Source organism: Hypomesus transpacificus, chromosome 22 (assembly GCF_021917145.1).
Source record: "Hypomesus transpacificus isolate Combined female chromosome 22, fHypTra1, whole genome shotgun sequence".
Lineage (NCBI taxonomy): Eukaryota > Metazoa > Chordata > Actinopteri > Osmeriformes > Osmeridae > Hypomesus > Hypomesus transpacificus.
Window position 1 is genome coordinate 13,814,802 of NC_061081.1, and position 20,323 is coordinate 13,835,124.

The 20,323-nt window shown below is 52.8% G+C and overlaps 1 protein-coding gene and 1 long non-coding RNA gene across 2 annotated transcripts in view; one reads left to right on the forward strand and one right to left on the reverse strand.

The window, feature by feature from the left end:
- Positions 1-245: 245 nt before the first annotated feature.
- Positions 246-20,323, reverse strand: part of nipblb (NIPBL cohesin loading factor b) — a 29,873-nt gene continuing 9,795 nt past the window's right edge. Inside the window, exons 13-47 of the mRNA XM_047044577.1 lie at positions 19,989-20,060; positions 19,817-19,900; positions 19,484-19,584; positions 17,411-17,497; positions 16,938-17,169; positions 16,626-16,777; positions 16,455-16,535; positions 16,113-16,213; positions 15,773-15,905; positions 15,535-15,617; positions 15,234-15,366; positions 14,415-14,558; positions 14,131-14,217; positions 13,638-13,858; positions 13,400-13,502; positions 13,024-13,122; positions 12,524-12,670; positions 10,259-10,393; positions 10,048-10,146; positions 9,871-9,924; positions 9,056-9,164; positions 8,557-8,681; positions 8,057-8,197; positions 7,619-7,712; positions 6,351-6,505; positions 6,174-6,264; positions 5,705-5,878; positions 5,310-5,500; positions 5,065-5,172; positions 4,040-4,240; positions 3,625-3,771; positions 2,808-3,175; positions 2,250-2,424; positions 1,738-1,920; positions 246-1,352 (exon numbers count right to left, since the gene is read on the reverse strand). Coding sequence (XP_046900533.1) covers positions 987-1,352; positions 1,738-1,920; positions 2,250-2,424; positions 2,808-3,175; positions 3,625-3,771; positions 4,040-4,240; positions 5,065-5,172; positions 5,310-5,500; positions 5,705-5,878; positions 6,174-6,264; positions 6,351-6,505; positions 7,619-7,712; positions 8,057-8,197; positions 8,557-8,681; positions 9,056-9,164; positions 9,871-9,924; positions 10,048-10,146; positions 10,259-10,393; positions 12,524-12,670; positions 13,024-13,122; positions 13,400-13,502; positions 13,638-13,858; positions 14,131-14,217; positions 14,415-14,558; positions 15,234-15,366; positions 15,535-15,617; positions 15,773-15,905; positions 16,113-16,213; positions 16,455-16,535; positions 16,626-16,777; positions 16,938-17,169; positions 17,411-17,497; positions 19,484-19,584; positions 19,817-19,900; positions 19,989-20,060 — 4,976 coding nt within the window. The 3' untranslated portion in view covers positions 246-986. The remainder of the gene's footprint in view (positions 1,353-1,737; positions 1,921-2,249; positions 2,425-2,807; positions 3,176-3,624; positions 3,772-4,039; positions 4,241-5,064; positions 5,173-5,309; positions 5,501-5,704; positions 5,879-6,173; positions 6,265-6,350; positions 6,506-7,618; positions 7,713-8,056; positions 8,198-8,556; positions 8,682-9,055; positions 9,165-9,870; positions 9,925-10,047; positions 10,147-10,258; positions 10,394-12,523; positions 12,671-13,023; positions 13,123-13,399; positions 13,503-13,637; positions 13,859-14,130; positions 14,218-14,414; positions 14,559-15,233; positions 15,367-15,534; positions 15,618-15,772; positions 15,906-16,112; positions 16,214-16,454; positions 16,536-16,625; positions 16,778-16,937; positions 17,170-17,410; positions 17,498-19,483; positions 19,585-19,816; positions 19,901-19,988; positions 20,061-20,323) is intronic.
- Positions 10,961-11,796, forward strand: LOC124483965. Its single transcript, XR_006957934.1, has 3 exons — positions 10,961-10,977; positions 11,086-11,359; positions 11,460-11,796. It is a non-coding gene; the product is annotated as an uncharacterized LOC124483965 (long non-coding RNA).

Below are 20,323 nucleotides of genomic sequence, written 5' to 3' on the forward strand. Positions count from 1 at the left end.
TGCTTATAATTTTAACCCATCTCAGATGGAGTTACAACATACCAGTATAATGTGGCACCAACTTCAATTGTCCCTCTGCAATTTTCTTCTCAAAGGGCTGAATTTACCCAAAACAGGACAGAACAAGACAAACTGTAAAACAAATAAAAAATAATAAAAAGGACTAAAATAACAGACTAAATGGACATTAGTTCAAGCTGGCTGTTCTATCCAACTAAAACAAACTCAAACGCAAACAAGACAAGTAACAAAGAGAAGTAAAAAAAATTTATTGCAGTATTTATTTTCTGCCAGAAGTGCTGGGGAACCTCTTTTCTTTCTCAGATGACCGTTACATCAAAATCTACATTTACAAAACTGTCCCCTGCATATCGGCCACCTATACTGCATGCTTTGCTTTCAACAGAATAAATTATTTCCAAGAGACTCCATTGTACAGCATGGGTAAAACAAACCAAGAGAGTAAAACAAAAAAGGTTATTTTTAAAAGAAGCTTCCTGGAAACTGAGCAAAGCTAAAGAAATTCATCCGCTGCTAGGTTAAACTCCAAGAACACTTTATTCAGGACAACCACAAACTAAATTTCCAACATTCACTTTGTTTATTATTATTTTTTTTAAACAGAACTTTTTGTCAGAGATATAAACATGTTGTTTTGTTTTTTTGTTTTTTTAGTTAAACTATTATACAGTGGGAGTAAAAACCTAACAACCGAGATGCTGCACAACAGCGAAGGAGCTCCCACACAATGTTTTTCAAAACATTTCCTTCTGGTGTGTTTTATCTGTTTAACTTAAACATGTCCTGGCATCCGATTTACAGTTCCTCGCAGATCAACGTATCACAACACTCGCTCTGCCCTAGTCAGTCCTCATCCATCTCCCATATCAGCTGTCCTCTGTGTTTGAGTCCTCTGTCATTACAAAATATTGGATCCATGTCGAGTTTGGCTGCAAAGGTGTGTGTGTGTGAACAGGTGGAGGTGATTAGCTGGAGGTTCCCTCCTTGGCCGCGTACAGAGAGCGTAACGTCTGCACCACCCTGTTGGTGAGCTTGTGGCCACTTGTCAAGGAGATCTTCTTGTAAATAATGTCAGACTCCTTGATGGTGTCCACCCAAGGCACCAGTTTGCGTCCGTCTCGTTTCTTGGCCTCCGCCCAGGGCCCGGAATAGGAGCCGGCCATCCAGTGCACGCTGTAGCCCGTGGAGACCTTCTGGATGACCCGGGCGATCTGCGGTCGGTCCTTGTACTTGGGGCAGCAGAGGGCGATGACGTCCATGGCCCCCACCACCTCATTCATGTGGCCGGACGCCTCGGCCGAGTCCCCTCCCTTCCTGGACCGCCGGGATGCCTGGAGAGGAAGAGGAGGAGAGGAAGAGTGGAGCAGCGGAGCGGAGGAGGAAGAGAAGAAGAATAGAGGAGCAGAGGAGAAAGAGAAGAAGAATAGAGGAGCAGAGGAGGAAGAGAAGAAGAATAGAGGAGCAGAGGAGGAAGAGAAGAAGAATAGAGGAGCAGAGGAGGAAGAGAAGAAGAATAGAGGAGCAGAGGAGGAAGAGAAAAAGAATAGAGGAGCAGAGGAGGAAGAATGGAGAAGAGGAGCGAAGCAGGAGAGGAAGAACACAGGAGAACAGCAGGTGCGGTTAAGAGGAGGAGACAAAGAGAGAGAATGGCGTCAGGGACTTTCCAACATCACACCCTTACTGTTCCCCACCAGCCAGCCCCCCCTAAGCACGTACCCCCGGGGTCTTCTCCTCCCCGTCGCTCTCGTCATCGTCCGTGTCGATGGGCACGGCGTGGTGGTTCTTGGGACTGGGGCCTCCCAGCAGAGCAGAAATGGCTTTGTTTCTGGCGTTGGCCGACGCCTCCCCACCCTCCTCGTCTTCCTCGTCTGGGTCCAAGTGCTCCATCAGTAACTTGAACTGAGAGAGTGAGGAGGGAAACGCATATTAAGAGAGAAAGAAAGAGCGAGAAAGGGGGAAAGAGAGAAAGTGTGAAAGAGATGGTGAGGGGGGGGGAGAGAGACTGAGACCATGAGAGAGAATGAGGGGGAAGAGAGGGAAAGTAAGAGAGTGGGGGGGTAAAGAAAGAGAGCCAAAGAGAGTGGGGGTGAAAGCAAGAGTGAAAGAGAGTGAGGGTGAGAGAGTGAGGGTGAGAGAGAGTGAGAGTGAGAGAGAGTGAGGGAGAGGGTGGCCCTGGGAGAGGGTGGCCCAGCTGAGAATGTGAAGGGCAGCGCAGTAGAGACACCTACGTCCAGGTACTGCTTGACGATCCTCCTCTTGATGTCGAAGGTGAGGTTGGCGTTGGCCAGGTCTCTGGTCAGGAAGTCCAGGGTTTGCCGAGGGCTGAAGTGCACGTTGGCCTTCCTGTTCACCGCCTTGTCGTACACCTTGGCAGACTCCGTCGGCGAGTACTTCTGGATTTTACTGAGGGAGGGAGAGTCAGTCAGGGTGTCACAGTCTGATCCTTCTCAGAGATCCTTCTCAGAGAGCTTCACTCCACTGTGGTGGGGAGGTTTGGAGACATTTAGCAGACACTCTTATCCAGAGCGACTTACAGTAAGTACAGGGACATGTAGGGTGAAGTGCCTTACCCAAGGACACAATGTAATTTGGCACAGCCGGGAATTGAACCAGTGACCTTCTGATTACTAGCCCGATTCCCTAACCGTTCAGCCACCTGACTTCCCTGAGAGACGTTGTGGGGTGTGGCATGGCTGTGTGAGTGGTGTGTGGCTGTATGGAGGGTGTGAGATGCTGTGTGTGTGTGTGTGTGTGTGTGCGTGCGGGGTGCAAGCGCATCCCCCTACCTGTCGGAGAAGCCGTACAGGTTCTTCAGGTGCTGTTTGAGCACCAGCAGCAGCAGGATGCCCTGCGAGGCGTTGGCAAAGTCCAGCAGGGGGGCGGGGTTCTCGGGCAGGCGCTGCAGCACCTTGTCCACGTCCTCCACCTCCAGGTCCGAGTCGGAGCCGGGCTGGCCCCGGGGTCCCTTCTTGGGCCTGCGCGCCGCCTCGTCCTCAGAGGAGGAGGACGAGGAGCTGGAGGAGGAGCTGGAGGAGCTGCCCCCGCCCCCACGCTCGTCCTCCGAGCCGTACTTCCTCTCGCGCTCCTCCTTCTTCTTCTTCTTCTTTTTCTTCTTCTTTTCTTTCTCCCGGCGGATGGGCTCTTTGAGGAGGGACTGGAGAGGGAGGGAGGTTAGAGGTCGGGACGAGACTTTATCGTTGTCCGCGGTCGTGACGGACAGGGTCGTCATAACGCCGTTGGGATCTTTTGATACCCGTCATTTGTGATTGCGTTTTTTGGAATGACGACGGGACATTTTTCGACAGCATTTCATTTTAGTTAATTCCCTTTTCATTTCTTGACAGTCAGCTTCTGTGACATGCCGTGGAACAATAAAGCCTCCCAAAGACAATGAGGTCAAATCAAAATCAACACGTGTGTGTGTCCTACCTCTTTAAAGGACTGCAGCAGGTTGCTGCCCGACACAGACAGGGTGATGTCTATGAAGATGTGCTGTGTGTATGTGTGTGTGTGTACCTCTTTGAAGGACTGCAGCAGGTTGCTGCCCGACACAGACAGGGTGATGTCTATGAAGATGTGCTGTGTGTATGTGTGTGTGTGTACCTCTTTGAAGGACTGCAGCAGGTTGCTGCCCGACACAGACAGGGTGATGTCTATGTGGTGCATGATGAACAGGGGCTCCTCCTGACTCTGGAAGGGGAAGCAGGCCAGGTTGTCTGCGATAAACAGCAGCATGTTCACCTCCGTCTTCTGCAGGGGGACACAGCAACCACCGGTCACATGACCACACACCACATACACAGGAAGAGGACAAGAACGGCATGGGGTGATGAGGGCGGGGGGGAGAGAGAGTGGGACAGAGAAAGAGAGAAAGAAGGAGAGAGAGAGAGGGAGTGGGAGAGAGGGAGAAAGAGGGAGAGATTGAGAGGGAGAAAGAGAGAGATGGAGAGAGAGAGATGGAGAGAGAGAGATGGAGAGGGAGAGAGAGAGGGAGTGGGAGAGAGGGAGTGGGACTCACAGAGCTGTCGTCGAACAGGCTGAGCAGTGAGCTGAGGAAGGCTCGGCGGTACTGGCGGTTGGTCCGGACCATGGAGAACAGGTGAGAGCAGAGCGCCGAGGTGGTCTCATCCTGCCTGAAGCCTCGGATCACCCCGCTCCGCGACGCCATGATGGCCTGCTGGACCTGGTAGGCCATCTTCATCCCTGCCACCGCCTTCATCTGCACACACAGGTGAACACACAGAGGTTTAGACAAGCATACACACACACACAGAGGTATACACAAACACACAGGTATACACACACACACACAGGTTTACACATGCATACACACACAGGTATCCACACACACACACACACACAGTTTTACACAAGCATACACACACACACAGAGGTATACACAAACACACAGGTATACACACACACACACACACACACAGGTATACACAAACACACAGGTATACACACACAGGTTTACACATGCATACACACACAGGTATACACAAACACACAGGTATACACACACACATGTTTACACATGCATACACACATACAGGTATACACACATACAGGTGTACACACACACAGGTCTACACACACACACACACAGGTCTACACACAGACAGGTCTACACACACACACACACACAGGTCTACAGGCACACACAGGTCTACAGGCACACACAGGTCTACAGGCACACACACACACACACACACACAGGTCTACACACACACAGGTCTACACACACACACACACACACACAGGTCGACACACACACAGGTCTACAGGCACACACACACACACACACACACACAGGTCTACACACACACACACACACACACACAGGTCGACACACACACAGGTCTACAGGCACACACACACACACACACACAGGTCTACACACACACAGGTCTACACACACACACACACAGGTCTACACACACACAGGTCTATACACACACACACACAGGTCTACAGGCACACACAGGTCTACAGGCACACACACACACAGGTCTACAGGCACACATGCACCGGGCCCCTCACATGGATGAAGCCTGTGTACTTCTTGTCGATCTCCACCAGCTGCTGGTCCGACTTGTTCCTCATGGTGGGCTCCGGGTCCGTTCCCATGGCGATCAGGTAGGGCACGCACTGGAACGCAAGGGTTACCCATACTCATCAACAGGAACCATTGAGCCTTCCGTGTGTGTGTGTGTGTTAATGAGTATGTGAGAGTGTGTGTGTGTGTGAGTGAGCGAGCATCTGTATTGTGTGTGTGTGTGTGTTACCTGCACAGGGTGGATGAGGCCCTGGTTGAGGGTGAGGGCGATGACGCTGAGGGCAAAGTGTCTGACGTTGGACTGGGTGTGGAAGAAAGCTTCCAGAACCTGCTTCAGGTACAGCTGCATGATGGAGCTGCTCATCCCTGACGAGATGTCCCCCATCTCCTTCAGATCCTCCTTCTTGGACAGCTTCTTCCCTGGAGAACACACACACGCACACGGAGGGTTAAGATACTGGAGCGCCCAATCAGCCTCTGTTACGGTGAATCGATGGTGTGGTATGTGTGTTTCTGTGTGTGTGTGGGGAGTGTGTGGGGAGGGTGGGTGTGTGTGTGGGGGGAGGGGTGTGTGTGAGTGTTTCTATGTGTGTGTGTGTGTGTGTGTGTGTGTGTGCGACTCACACTCGCGGTCGGCCTCCTGCATGCGTGAGTCTTCCTCCTGCAGGTAGTTCTGCAGGTTCTTCAGCACCTGGATCTTCAGGTTGACTGAGCTGCCGGGGTCAGACAGGATGCCGTTGTACAGGGTCTTTACATCCTGGAAGAACATGAGGTCTGGGTACATGATGAACTGGAAGCCTGGAGAGAGGGAGACAAGAGAAAGAGAGGGAGGGAGAAGACAGAGAAGTAGGGGGGGGGGGAAGGAGAGAGAGAGAGAAGGGGCAGGAGGAGAAGAGAGAGAGAGACGGGTAGGTTGGAAGAGAGAGGAGAGAGAGTGAGGAGAGGGGGTGAAGGGGGGGGGGGGGGAAGAAAGAGAGGAGGGACATCAGCAGAAGCAGAGGAACTCATTCACGACTCCGAGGCTCTTCATCAGCGAGATGTTCTGGGGTGTGGTGACCCGGGGTGACGGTAACCCAGGGTGACGCTAACTCACCCAGCCCGATGATAGCCTTGGTCTGAACCTCCTCATCTTCATGCTTGGTGAAGTACAACAGAAGCTCCAAAACCTTGTCCTTTATGACCACCTGTCGACCAAACGCTCTTGTTTAGAAACCGTTCCGTTAACAGATCTCAAACACAACCCTCACTCCCAGAACAGTTTCCTCCTCACCTTGTTGGCCCCCTTGAAGTCTTCCTGGTCGAAGTCAAAGTGTCTGCAGAGCGCCCCCACGGTGAACAGCGAGCGCAGCAACGCGGGCTTGTTGGCGGCCAGGGCCATGTTGCTGGAGTCCTCCTGGTGCTGCGTCTTCAGCTTGGTCAGGGCGCCTGCCACACCACGTTACACACAACACCATGTTACAGCCACACCACGTTACACACAACACCATGTTACAGCGACACACCGTTACACACAACACCATGTTACAGCCACACCACGTTACACACAACACCATGTTACAGCCACACCACGTTACACCCAACACCATGTTACAGCCACACCACGTTACACACAACACCATGTTACAGCCACACCACGTTACACACAACACCATGTTACAGCCACACCACGTTACACACAACACCATGTTACAGCCACACCACGTTACACACAACACCATGTTACAGCCACACCACGTTACACACAACACCATGTTACAGCCACACCACGTTACACCCAACACCATGTTACAGCCACACCACGTTACACACAACACCATGTTACAGCCACACCACGTTACACACAACACCATGTTACAGCCACACCACGTTACACACAACACCATGTTACAGCCACACCACGTTACACACAACACCATGTTACAGCCACACCACGTTACACACAACACCATGTTACAGCCACACCACGCCACACACCATGTTACAGCCACACCATGTTACACACAACACCATGTTACAGCCACACCACGCCACACACCATGTTACAGCCACATCACGTTACACACAACCCCATGTTACAGCCACACCACGTTACACACAACACCATGTTACAGCCACACCACGCCACACACCATGTTACAGCCACACCATGTTACACACAACACCATGTTACAGCCACACCACGCCACACACCATGTTACAGCCACACCATGTTACACACAACACCATGTTACAGCCACACCACGTTACACATAACACCATGTTACAGCCACACACCGTTACACACAACACCATGTTACAGCCACACACCGTTACACACAACACCATGTTACAGCCACACACCGTTACACACAACACCATGTTACAGCCACACACCGTTACACACAACACCATGTTACAGCCACACCAACAGCCTGACTTTCATGACTTCACATATACCAGCAGTTCATGTCGAGTCATGCAGAACATGGAGGTTAAAGCTAGCGGCGACTTATCCCCATAGCAACAGAACCCTGAAGAGAGGGCTCCTCCCTGTCTTACCGTAGTATCTGTTGAAACAAGCCCACACAAACTTGTGGTTGTGAGTGACCTTGTTCACCACAGCTCCCAGACAGCTCACACAGTGCTGGACAACCTGAGGAAACACATTGATGTTGTTACTCAATCATGTTGGCTTCAGTCTTCTGAATCAGAATCTTCTGTTTCCTTCCTGTGGGGGGGGGGGGGGGGGGGGGGGGGGGGGGAGAGGGGGAGATAGAGAGGGGAGAGAGAGAGAGGGGAGAGAGAGAGGAGAGCGGGAGAGAGAGAGAGGGGGGGGGGAGAGAGAGAGGGGAGACAGAGGGGAGAGAGAGAGAATACGCTTTCCTAAGACAGAGGAAGGGGGTGAGAGAGATAGAGCTAGTTAGACAGAGAGGGAAGGAGAGTGGAGAGAGAGAGTGGAGGACAGGGCCAGATGGAGAGAGAGAGAGAGACACTAACCGTCATGCCGTATTTGATTATGAGCTTCATGAGGTCTTCTTCTATGGTGGTGAGGAAGGTCTCGCTGGGGTGCTCCATGAGAGGAACCACCAGCTCCAGGATCTTAGCCACGTTACAGATCACCATGAAGTCACTCTGGGTCTGAAAACACACACCACACAACGCACCCACATTAATATTCCTAAATATTACTTTAGGAATATAATAAAATAATTCCTTTTTGAATTCCTATTCATTTCACAGGTAAATATGATTACATTATTATAATATATTACATTGAAAATGAGCTAGTTGAATATTAGCTAATAATAGTTGGGCACATGTATTTCCAGTGCCCAGCCACTAGATGGCCCTAGAGCTCTTCATATGAACAACAGCTTCTCTTGTCTCCAGCCAGCCTAACTTCACTACCTGGTGCTCCACAAGCACACGGACGTTGGAATCGACTGCAGGGCTGAAAACACGAGGACAAGCGGAGGTCCAGGTTATGGGTTACGTACGTTGCACTTGGTGGTGAGGTAGGGCTGCATGGTCATGGCATGTTTGACCATTAGCTGGGGTCTGATCTTACTGAACAGGTAGAGGGTGGTGATGCAGGCCACTAGCCGGTTTGAGTTGACCCCATCTGCAACACACACACACGTTTATAACCCATGAACTAAACATGGTTAGGATCAGGGTGGTCTGGGTCAGGGTGGTCAGGGTGGTCTGGGTGGTCTGGGTGGTCTGGGTCAGGGTGGTCAGGGTGGTCTGGGTGGTCTGGGTGGTCTGGGTGGTCTGGGTCAGGGTGGTCAGGGTGGTCTGGGTGGTCTGGGTGGTCTGGGTCAGGGTGGTCAGGGTGGTCTGGGTGGTTAGAGTCAGGGTGGTTAGGGTGGTTAGAGTGGTTAGAGTCAGGGTGGTTAGGGTGGTCAGGGTCGTTAGGGTGGTCAGGGTGGTTAGAGTGGTTAGAGTCAGGGTGGTTAGGGTGGTCAGGGTCGTTAGGGTGGTCAGGGTGGGTACCTGTGAGGGACTCCTCGTGTTTCAGGATGTGCTCCACCAGGTTGTCCACCAGCTGGACGCAGGCCTTCCTGGCCGGCTTGTACGAGGCGTCCTCCTCCGACCTCAGCAGCTGCAGGGAGAGGAGAGAGGCCGTGAGAGGAGAGAGGCCATGAGAGGAGGGAGGCCGAGAGGAGAGAGGCCGTGAGAGGAGAGAGGCCGTAAGGGGAGAGAGGCCGTGAGAGGAGAGAGGCCGTGAGAGGAGGGAGGCCGTGAGAGGAGGGATGCCGTGAGAGGAGAGAGGCCGTGAGGGGAGAGAGGCCGTGAGAGGAGGGAGGACGTGAGAGGAGAGAGGCCGTGAGAGGAGAGAGGCCATGAGGGGAGAGAGGCCGTGAGAGGAGGGAGGCCGTGAGGGGAGAGAGGCCGTGAGAGGAGGGAGGACGTGAGAGGCGAGAGGCCGTGAGAGGAGGGAGGCCGTGAGGGGAGAGAGGCCGTGAGGGGAGGGAGGACGTGAGAGGAGAGAGGCCGTGAGAGGAGGGAGGCCGTGAGGGGAGAGACGCCGTGAGGGGAGGGAGGACGTGAGAGGAGAGAGGCCGTGAGCGGAGACTCACACACCCCATGCTGTTCATGAACACGCTCGCTCGCAGGGGTCCACGTCACGCCTCATATATATACACCCCTCCTCATCCCAAGTCACGTCCTAGATCTGCAGGTCCCAAGTCACGACTCATACTGGTCCCAAGCACAGTCAGACAGTCCCCAAGTCACAGTCCCCAAGTCAACCAAGTCACAGTCACCCAGTTATATGTTGTATACTCCAGACGCCCACAGGTACTCACGTTCTGAAGTAGCTGCTCAAACCAGTCGTAGCCAGTCTCTTTGCATGCGGACACCTGAAGGAGAAACCAGGACAGGAGAGGGTTAAGAGAAGAACCAGGAACAGCGTTCCAGGCCGCGTCTAGCTCGCCGTTTCCCCCCCTGAGGACGGCTCGCCGCTCCCGAGCCCAGACACTCACCACGTCTGTGATGTTGAGGATCTTCCTGGTCATGGCCTCCTTGTCGTGATTGGGCGTTGGTGTGAACCACAGCTTCTGGAAAGTCTCGTTGACCAGTTTCTGGAGGAAAGGATGGGATTGGTACATCATAAACACACAACATCTACAGATAGGTGGTACTTGTAAACACACGCTTCCAGATGGAGGTACTTGTACACACACACACACACACCTTGATGCCCTCTTCATCATTGACCCTCCGGATCATCTTCACACACATCTCGGTGACCTTGTTGAAGGTGGGCTGCTCCAGACAGATGTCCCGCAGGATCTTGATGACACGCTTCCTCACACTGATGCCCGTGTCCTGGAGGGGGGGGACAGGTTCAGGGAAGAAGGGGCCACTGACCACTTCTTACAACAACTATCATTATCCAGGTGAAGCTAGATCCGTTTTTAACAACTAATTAAATTATCCACTTCTGAAAGAGGCATTCGATATCGTCTGGCCTGCAGTGAGACTACCTTCAGACTCGTGTCGTAGGTAGGAAGGAAAAGATGACTCGAAGTATGAACTTAAAATAAACAGGGCTTGCAGTTCACTGTCAGCTCCCTAGGAGGCAGTGTGGGGACAAATGTGTATCTGGTATTTATATTTATACCTCAGCTGAACTTCTCGCCTTCCTATGAACCCACAGCTAAAGGTGGTCAATGTCTCGGGCAGAGTAGTCTGCCAGACTGCCTGTGAGGGCTAGTGACCTCTGCCCTTCAGCCAGACCACCAGGGAGCACTGAGAGGGGCTTCATCCTATCTAATATGCTTTGGGAACATTGCCTACTTAGTTGCTTCCAACAGCTAAACGCTCAAGTATGAAAGGCTGGGGTGTCGTGACTTGTGAGCTAGGCTGCGGTGAAGGTGTGTGAGTGTGAAGGTGTGAGTGTGAAGGTGTGTGTGTGTGTGTGTGTGTGTGTGGTTACCAGGATCCTCTCTATGAGCATGTCATAGTACTGCTCCGTCAGCTGTGTGTGTGTGTGTGTGTGTGTGTGTGTGTGTGTGAAGGTGTGTGTGTGTGTGTGGTTACCAGGATCCTCTCTATGAGCATGTCGTAGTACTGCTCCGTCAGCTGTGTGTGTGTGTGTGTGTGTGTGTGTGTGTGTGTGTGTGTGTGTGTGGTTACCAGGATCCTCTCTATGAGCATGTCGTAGTACCGCTCCGTCAGCTGTGTGTGTGTGTGTGTGTGTGTGTGAAGGTGTGTGTGTGTGTGGTTACCAGGATCCTCTCTATGAGCATGTCGTAGTACTGCTCCGTCAGCTGTGTGTGTGTGTGTGTGTGTGTGTGTGTGTGAAGGTGTGTGTGTGTGTGGTTACCAGGATCCTCTCTATGAGCATGTCGTAGTATCGCTCCGTCAGCTGTGTGTGTGTGTGTGTGTGAAGGTGTGTGTGTGTGTGGTTACCAGGATCCTCTCTATGAGCATGTCGTAGTACCGCTCCGTCAGCTGTGTGTGTATGTGTGTGTGTGAAGGTGTGTGTGTGTGTGTGTGGTTACCAGGATCCTCTCTATGAGCATGTCGTAGTACCGCTCCGTCAGCTGTGTGTGTGTGTGTGTGTGAAGGTGTGTGTGTGTGTGGTTACCAGGATCCTCTCTATGAGCATGTCGTAGTACTGCTCCGTCAGCTGTGTGTGTGTGTGTGTGTGTGTGTGAAGGTGTGTGTGTGTGTGGTTACCAGGATCCTCTTTATGAGCATGTCGTAGTACCGCTCCGTCAGCTGTGTGTGTGTGTGAAGGTGTGTGTGTGTGTGGTTACCAGGATCCTCTCTATGAGCATGTCGTAGTACCGCTCCGTCAGCTGTGTGTGTGTGTGTGTGTGAAGGTGTGTGTGTGTGTGGTTACCAGGATCCTCTCTATGAGCATGTCGTAGTACTGCTCCGTCAGCTGTGTGTGTGTGTGTGTGAAGGTGTGTGTGTGTGTGGTTACCAGGATCCTCTCTATGAGCATGTCGTAGTACCGCTCCGTCAGCTGTGTGTGTGTGTGTGTGAAGGTGTGTGTGTGTGTGGTTACCAGGATCCTCTCTATGAGCATGTCGTAGTACTGCTCCGTCAGCTGTGTGTGTGTGTGTGTGTGAAGGTGTGTGTGTGTGTGGTTACCAGGATCCTCTCTATGAGCATGTCGTAGTACTGCTCCGTCAGCTGTGTGTGTGTGTGTGAAGGTGTGTGTGTGTGTGGTTACCAGGATCCTCTCTATGAGCATGTCGTAGTACCGCTCCGTCAGCTGTGTGTGTATGTGTGTGTGTGAAGGTGTGTGTGTGTGTGTGTGTGGTTACCAGGATCCTCTCTATGAGCATGTCGTAGTACCGCTCCGTCAGCTGTGTGTGTGTGTGTGTGTGAAGGTGTGTGTGTGTGTGGTTACCAGGATCCTCTCTATGAGCATGTCGTAGTACTGCTCCGTCAGCTGTGTGTGTGTGTGTGTGTGTGAAGGTGTGTGTGTGTGTGTGTGGTTACCAGGATCCTCTCTATGAGCATGTCGTAGTACTGCTCCGTCAGCTGGGGTCGGCTGAGGACGAAGCGTCCCAGCAGCTCCACGGCAGCCTCCCGCACGCTGGTGGAGTTATCCATGAGCCGCCCGTGCACCCCGCGCTGCATGTCCGACTGAACCACAGACAGAGAGACACTTAAGGGGAGGACACTCACCAGTGGCACATAGCTACTCCTCTTTTTGATGTTTGTTTTTTTGCATTTTGGGACAGTTTGTAAGTTAAGTGTGACAGGAAAGGCGGAAAAAAAAAAGAGTGAGAGAGAGACAGAGAGAGAGACAGAGTGAGAGAGAAAGAGAGAGAGAGACAGAGAGAAAGAAAGAGAGCGAGAGACATACATAGAGAGAGACAGAGACAGAGAGATACAGCAAAGGGTCGAAGCTGGATTGGAACCCAAGCCGTAGCAGTAACGTAGCATGTAGCATGGTGAGCTAGCTGGGCTCCCTCAGAAGCGTGCTGTGTTCTTACCCGGGCCAGGATGCTGGGGTCCACAGCCACCACCTCCGACAGACACTTCATGGCTTTGGTGCGGACCGCGATGGCACTCTCCCCCAGCACTCTCAGGATCTGTGGAGGGGTAGAGAGAGAAGCTTCACTACCAAACAACACACACCTTCCTATTACTATCACACCCCACCTTTTACTTCCAAACCCCCCCCACACACACACACACACTAACACACAAATCCTTTCCTAACTCCCCCCCCACACACACACACACACGTCCTTTACTTTGATATCACACACAAACCCACACGCCCCTGAACTACCAGACCACACACACAGACGTCATTCACTTCCACAAACATAGGGGTGTCTTCGCCTTCCGTGAACGTGCTCTTACCTGTGTTAAATAAATATCAAAGCTCTGCGCAAACGGCCTCATGGAGGCCAGATATCTGACTATGAGGCAGGAGTCCTCGTAGTCCACAGTGTCAGAGTTCATCCTGGGGTGAGGAGAGGGGGGGGGGAAAACACAGTTCTTAACTCCATACTCAGAAACTCAAACTCTGACAGGACCCCAGCGGTCCAACCGCCATCAATCGAGTCAATCGAATCAAGCGACTGAAAACGCTCGGTACCTCAGGGTGTTGAACTGGGAGGGGGCGGTCCTGATGATGTTGCGGAGGTATTTCTTGCGCGCCTCCGCCTTCTGCATGATCTCTCCGGTGGTCTCCAGGTCCTTGGCGTGGTGCTGGCCCTCGGACGAGTCGTCGTCGCGCTGGTTCTGGCTCTTCATGGCCTTCTCCGTCTCCGTGGTGGTGTCGCGGAACCACTGGGCGATGTAGAACTTCCTGGAGAACTGCGAGGCGGAGGAACAGGCGGGGGGGGGCGATCAGACGAACGCCGCATTCTCGCTATTTCGTGTGGTGCGGTTTGACGTTATCCCTGAGTGCGTTTGACTGAATGGGCGAGGATGTCTGTCTGACAGTCTATTGGTCTGTCTGTGTGTCTTGTGTGGGTGTGTGTTGTGTGTGTGTGTGTCTTGTGTGTGTGTCTTGTGTGTGTGTGTCTTGTGTGTGTGTGTCTTGTGTGTGTGTGTCTTGTGTGTGTGTCAGTCGCAGACACACTCACCACCAGAGAGGGGTCTGTCTCTGCGTTGTCGTTCAGGTAATCCAGCAGGGCCTTTTGAAGCTGCTGCGTCTCGTCATTCCCAGGGGCCTGAGGAGGATCAGGACAGAGACGGCATGAGCACAGAGACGGCATGAGCACAGAGATGGCATCAGCACAGAGACGGCCTGAGCACAGACGGCATGAGCACAGAGACGGCATGAGCACAGACGGCATGAGCACAGAGACGGCATGAGCACAGAGCATGCCGAGACGTCGTTCACCGACCGACCGGTTGTCGTGGTTACCTCTTTGAGTATGCGGTCGATAGAGCGCTGGTCCATGGTGCTGGTGACGGCGTCCTTGCGGAGCCTGGCCGCCACGGTTCCCAGGTAGTCCAGCGAGGCCACCCTCAGAGCCATCTCCGTCTGCTTGTTACTGAACTGGTGCACCTGGGAGAGAGGGGCGGTCCACACCGTCAACACCTGGACGCTTCCTCCTCTTTCCGGCTCTTTTCTCACAGGGTGTTTCTACGTAACTCTACAGCTGGCTGGTGACGGGCGGTCTGGAGGGGCTATTGGTTTTACTACAAGGGTTCACATGAGGACTCACCAGTCTCTAACTAGCTCTCCAGCTGGTGAGCTGGTGAGCTAGTGAAGGCATCTCAGTATGTTTACTGCTAGTCAGCTGGTGATGGTATCCAAGTTTCGTATGTACTACTTTTATAATTACACCAAAACGCTGTTCTTATTGGTCCAGAGAAGTTCTAAGAAGTCCGCTATACCATTTGCAGACTTCTGAAAGTTTGCAGAGGTCTGCAAAAGTTTTTATGGACCTAGCAACAAGCGGTTGCCTTGGAGATGTTGAACACATGGGAATCTCGTTTTTCTGCCAGATTGTTGTTGTGGTATATAAGGAAACATGGACTTTGGACATGTCTGGGAACGCTTTGTTGCTCGACCTACGGTCTCGGTCAACAAACATTTTAACAAATCTCTGCTTACAAAGGTGTTTGCAGACCTGTCGAAAAGTCCATATTTGCAGTATGTTTACGGCTGGTCAGCTGTTCAGCTAGTGACAGTACCTAAGCATGTTTACGACTGGTCAGCTGGTGAAGGTGGACTCACCAACAGACGCCCCAGCAGGCTCAGCAGCAGCTCTGCAGCCGGCCACTCCGGCTTGTTGACGGTCGACAGCAGGTCCTGGACGAAGTTTTCAAACAGCGGACGGTAGTCCTCCTCTCCCTGCTTACTGCCACACCTGGGACATAGGAGCAGGGGGGGTTAGTGGAGCCAGCACCCTCACAACACCATTCAACATGAATCATCGAGCATTCGACCAATCTACCCAAAAAGGGCCACCCAGGAGGCCTGGAGCCCCCTTATCTAGAGACACAGCGCAGCAAGCAGCCGGCACAGGAAGTCTTACTTCTTGAGGAAGACGGACAGGAAGTTCTGCGCCGTCCTCATAGCCGTCTCGTAGGAGTTGGTGATGAGGATGTCCTGATCCACCTGGAGAGGAAACAGAGCCTGCGCGTCACCACGACACCATCTTCCCTCTCTCTCTCTCTCTCTCTGAGTTCCAGCACTCACACCCTGGCTCGCACGCCCGGGGGGCCCCCCGGGAAAGGGGAACCCTGGTGTGCCCCCTCCCCCCCTCTCCGTACCTTCTTGCTGTACTCGTCCTCCAGGCTGTCCCTGTCGCTGGGCAGGTGCACCACACACTGGATGAGCTGCAGCACCAGGGCCGTCACCATCTGGATGAACATGGGCTCCCCGTCCTTGTCACTGCTGTTCAGCCTGGGGGGGGGAGAGGGGGGGCACAGAGCAGGATGGAGACAACGTTCAACTTCCTCACAACTACAATGACTTAAGACTACGTTAGAAATGAGAATGCTTGAGGAGTTAGAATGAGAGCGTTGTGAGGATTTAGAACTTGGGTGTAATTCCGAGCTCGACTTTGGTGTGGGGTTTTCAACAGGAGGTGCATGGTGTGTGTGTGTGTACCTGAAGTTCCTGAGGCTGCGCTTGCTGGTGGGCAGCCTGGCCAGGGAGGTGAAGATCTCCTCCAGGATCAGCTGTCTGTGTTTCTCATAGCGAGAGAACACCTGAGGGAGGAGAGAGGCACCACATCAGACACACACTGCTACTGACCTGGAAGCAGAACACGCACAAACACACTCCCTAGTGACCTGGAGAACCAGAACACTCACAACACACTCCTAGTGACCTGCAGAACCAGAACACACACAGACACACTCCTAGTGACCTGCAGAACCAGAACACACACAGACACACTCCTAGTGACCTGGAGAACCAGAACACACACGCGCACATGCAGACTCTTACCGCCGTCACCAGCTTGATGGCGCACAGCTGCAGTTCACTGACCCCCTCCACAAAGAACGGGGTGATGCCCATGGAGGAGACCTGCAGAGAGAGAAACACAGCCAGGGGGGGGGTCACAGTGTGAACGGAGGTCAGGGGTCAGAGGGCAGGGGTCAGAGGTCAGAGTCTCACCTGCAGGATGGTGGTGTCGGTCAGCAGCTGAATCTCCAGGAGCTCCGAGATGTTGCTGACCACGTCGCACACCTTGTTGTACAGCATGACGATCACCCGCTGCTTGTGGCTGGAGCACTTGGCTCTCTTGGCCTTGGAACTCAGCAGCCCTCCTAGGAGGGTAGGGAGGGAGGGTCGGAGAGTCGGAGAGTCAGAGAGGATCTGATAAGCTACACAGCAGAGTAGCATGTAAATGGCCCCGACTGGTCCACCCTGTAGACAGGGTCGTACTGGGGGTAGAGTGTTGTGCAGGGCTAGTGTGTGTGTGTTTACCTCCATGGGGGTCCACCCTGTAGACAGGGTCGTACTGGGGGTACAGCGTGTTCTGCAGGTGGTACTTGGCGTACTGCAGCACCCTCTCGATCACGTCCTCGATGTACACGGCCTTGGGCATCCGCACCGACGTCATGATGTTGAGGGCGGTGAGGCAGGCGTCCGCAGACTTGGTCACACGCTCCATGATGAGGTCACGCCAGAGACGCTCCTCGTCCTCGCCGTCATTGTCCTGCCGGGGGGGGGGGGGGGGGGGGAGGGAGAAGGAAGGGGGAGGAGAGGGAGAGGGGAGAAGAAAGGGAGGGTGGGTGGGAGAAAGAGAGGAAGGGCGGGATGAGAGGGAAAAAGAGGAAGAGAAAGAGAGGGGAAAAGGAAGAAGGGGAGAGAAAGAGGAGGGAAGAGGAAGGTTCTCAGGTAAATGCGACACCAGACATCTCCAGAGAAGGTCTAGATGAACCAGTGATGTGGCTTACGTGGTTCATAAACGTGGAGAGCTTGGAGCCGTCCTGAATGTTCTTTTCCAGGATGTTCAGCACCTTGACCAGCTTATCTGAAGGAACCTGTCCACCAGACAGAGGACAAAAGGAGTTTTTACCAAAAAGTATGATGGAACCAATCTGCACTGTCCATCACCGGAATTCATGCATGTGACCCTCAAAATCCCAGATCCTCGGTTAATCTCTCGTACACCCTCTCCCTCACACACACACACACACTCACTTTCAGACACACTCCCTCTCATACTCTCTCCCTCAGTCACACTCTCTCTCATACTCTCTCCCTCAGTCACACTCTCTCTCATACTCTCTCCCTCAGTCACACTCTCTCATACTCTCTCCCTCAGTCACACTCTCTCTCATACTCTCTCCCTCAGTCACACTCTCTCTCATACTCTCTCCCTCAGTCACACTCTCTCTCATACCGCCTCCCTCAGTCACACTCCCTCTCATACTCTCTCCCTCAGTCACACTCTCTCTCATACTCTCTCCCTCAGTCACACTCTCTCTCCCTCAGTCACACTCTCTCTCATACTCTCTCTCTCAGTCACACTCTCTCATACTCTCTCCCTCAGTCACACTCTCTCTCATACTCTCTCCCTCAGTCACACTCTCTCTCATACTCTTTCCCTCAGTCACACTCTCTCCCTCAGTCACACTCTCTCTCATACTCTCTCCCTCAGTCACACTCTCTCTCCCTCAGTCACACTCTCTCTCATACTCTCTCCCTCAGTCACACTCTCTCTCATACTCTCTCTTTCAGTCACACTCTCTCTCAGTCACACTCTCTCCCTCAGTCACACTCTCTCTCATACTCTCTCCCTCAGTCACACTCTCTCTCATACTCTCTCTCTCAGTCACACTCTCTCATACTCTCTCCCTCAGTCACACTCTCTCTCATACTCTCTCCCTCAGTCACACTCTCTCTCATACTCTTTCCCTCAGTCACACTCTCTCCCTCAGTCACACTCTCTCTCATACTCTCTCTCTCAGTCACACTCTCTCCCTCAGTCACACTCTCTCTCATACTCTCTCCCTCAGTCACACTCTCTCTCATACTCTCTCCCTCAGTCACACTCTCTCTCATACTCTCTCCCTCAGTCACACTCTCTCTCACACTCTCTCCCTCAGTCACACTCTCTCTCATACTCTCTCCGTCAGTCACACTCTCTCTCGTACTCTCTCCCTCAGTCACACTCTCTCTCATACTCTCTCCCTCAGTCACACTCTCTCTCATACTCTCTCCCTCAGTCACACTCTCTCCCTCAGTCACACTCTCTCTCATACTCTCTCCGTCAGTCACACTCTCTCTCGTACTCTCTCCCTCAGTCACACTCTCTCTCATACTCTCTCCCTCAGTCACACTCTCTCTCATACTCTCTCCCTCAGTCACTCTCTCTCCCTCAGTCACACTCTCTCTCATACGCTCTCCCTCAGTCACACTCTCTCTCATACTCTCTCCCTCAGTCACACTCTCTCTCATACTCTCTCTTTCAGTCACACTCTCTCTCATACTCTCTCCCTCAGTCACACTCCCTCTCATACTCTCTCCCTCAGTCACACTCTCTCATACTCTCTCCCTCAGTCACACTCTCTCTCATACTCTCTCTTTCAGTCACACTCTCTCTCAGTCACACTCTCTCCCTCAGTCACACTCTCTCTCATACTCTCTCCCTCAGTCACACTCTCTCTCATACTCTCTCCCTCAGTCACACTCTCTCTCATACTCTCTCCCTCAGTCACACTCTCTCTCATACTCTCTCCCTCAGTCACACTCCCTCTCATACTCTCTCCCTCAGTCACACTCTCTCATACTCTCTCCCTCAGTCACACTCTCTCTCATACTCTCTCTTTCAGTCACACTCTCTCTCAGTCACACTCTCTCCCTCAGTCACACTCTCTCTCATACTCTCTCCCTCAGTCACACTCTCTCTCATACTCTCTCCCTCAGTCACACTCTCTCTCACACTCTCTCCCTCAGTCACACTCTCTCTCATACTCTCTCCCTCAGTCACACTCTCTCTCCAGAGCGTGTTGGCCGGTGCTCACCCTGTAAGTGATGCCCATGGCCTTGATCTTGGCCGACTCGCTGGCCAGCTCACACAGCTGTTGTTTCCCCAGCAGCAGCTCCTGGGGGATCTCGTCGTCGTCTGAGGAGAACAGCATAGTCATCACCTCAGTCATGTACACCACACAGCCGGACCACTGAAGCGTGGGCCTGACACAACACATAGATACAGATGGATACGTAGACGGACTGAAAGGAAAGACAGAAAGATACAGATGGAGGGACTGGATGTAAAGAGAGATGATAGAAAGCTAGAAGATGGATGGACAGATAGATGGGAGTCTATTGATCCCCGAGGGGAAGACAGCATCTACCTGTGAAGTCCACATCTTCCAAATTCTCCAAAACGTTGTCCACGCTGGCTGAGAATCTCTTGAAGGTGGACGAGTCCATGAGCTCTGTTGACACACACACACACACAGTGTGAGTGAGAGCAGCTCTAAGGGACCCTGGCGATGTTGGAGACGGGCAGGACAGCGTTCTCACCCTCTGGCGTCAGCTTGGGCTCGTAGGCCTTCCTCTTCTTCTGCTTCTCCTTCTTCTTCATCTTTCTGGCAACTGGGGAGACGGAGAAACGTCATGACAACAACCCCCCTCATACAGCTCTCTGGTGTTTCGTTGGAGCGGAGCTAAGACTCTATTTAAAAAAACTGTCTACTCTGGGTGGCGAGGTAGAGAAGTTGAGAGAGGCAGAGAGAGGTAGAGGTAGAGAGAGAGAGAGAGAGAGAGAGAGGGAGAGGTTGAGAGAGGGAGAGAGAGGGAGAGAGAGGTAGAGAGAGAGAGAGAGAGGCAGAGAGAGGTTGAGAGAGAGCGGCAGAGAG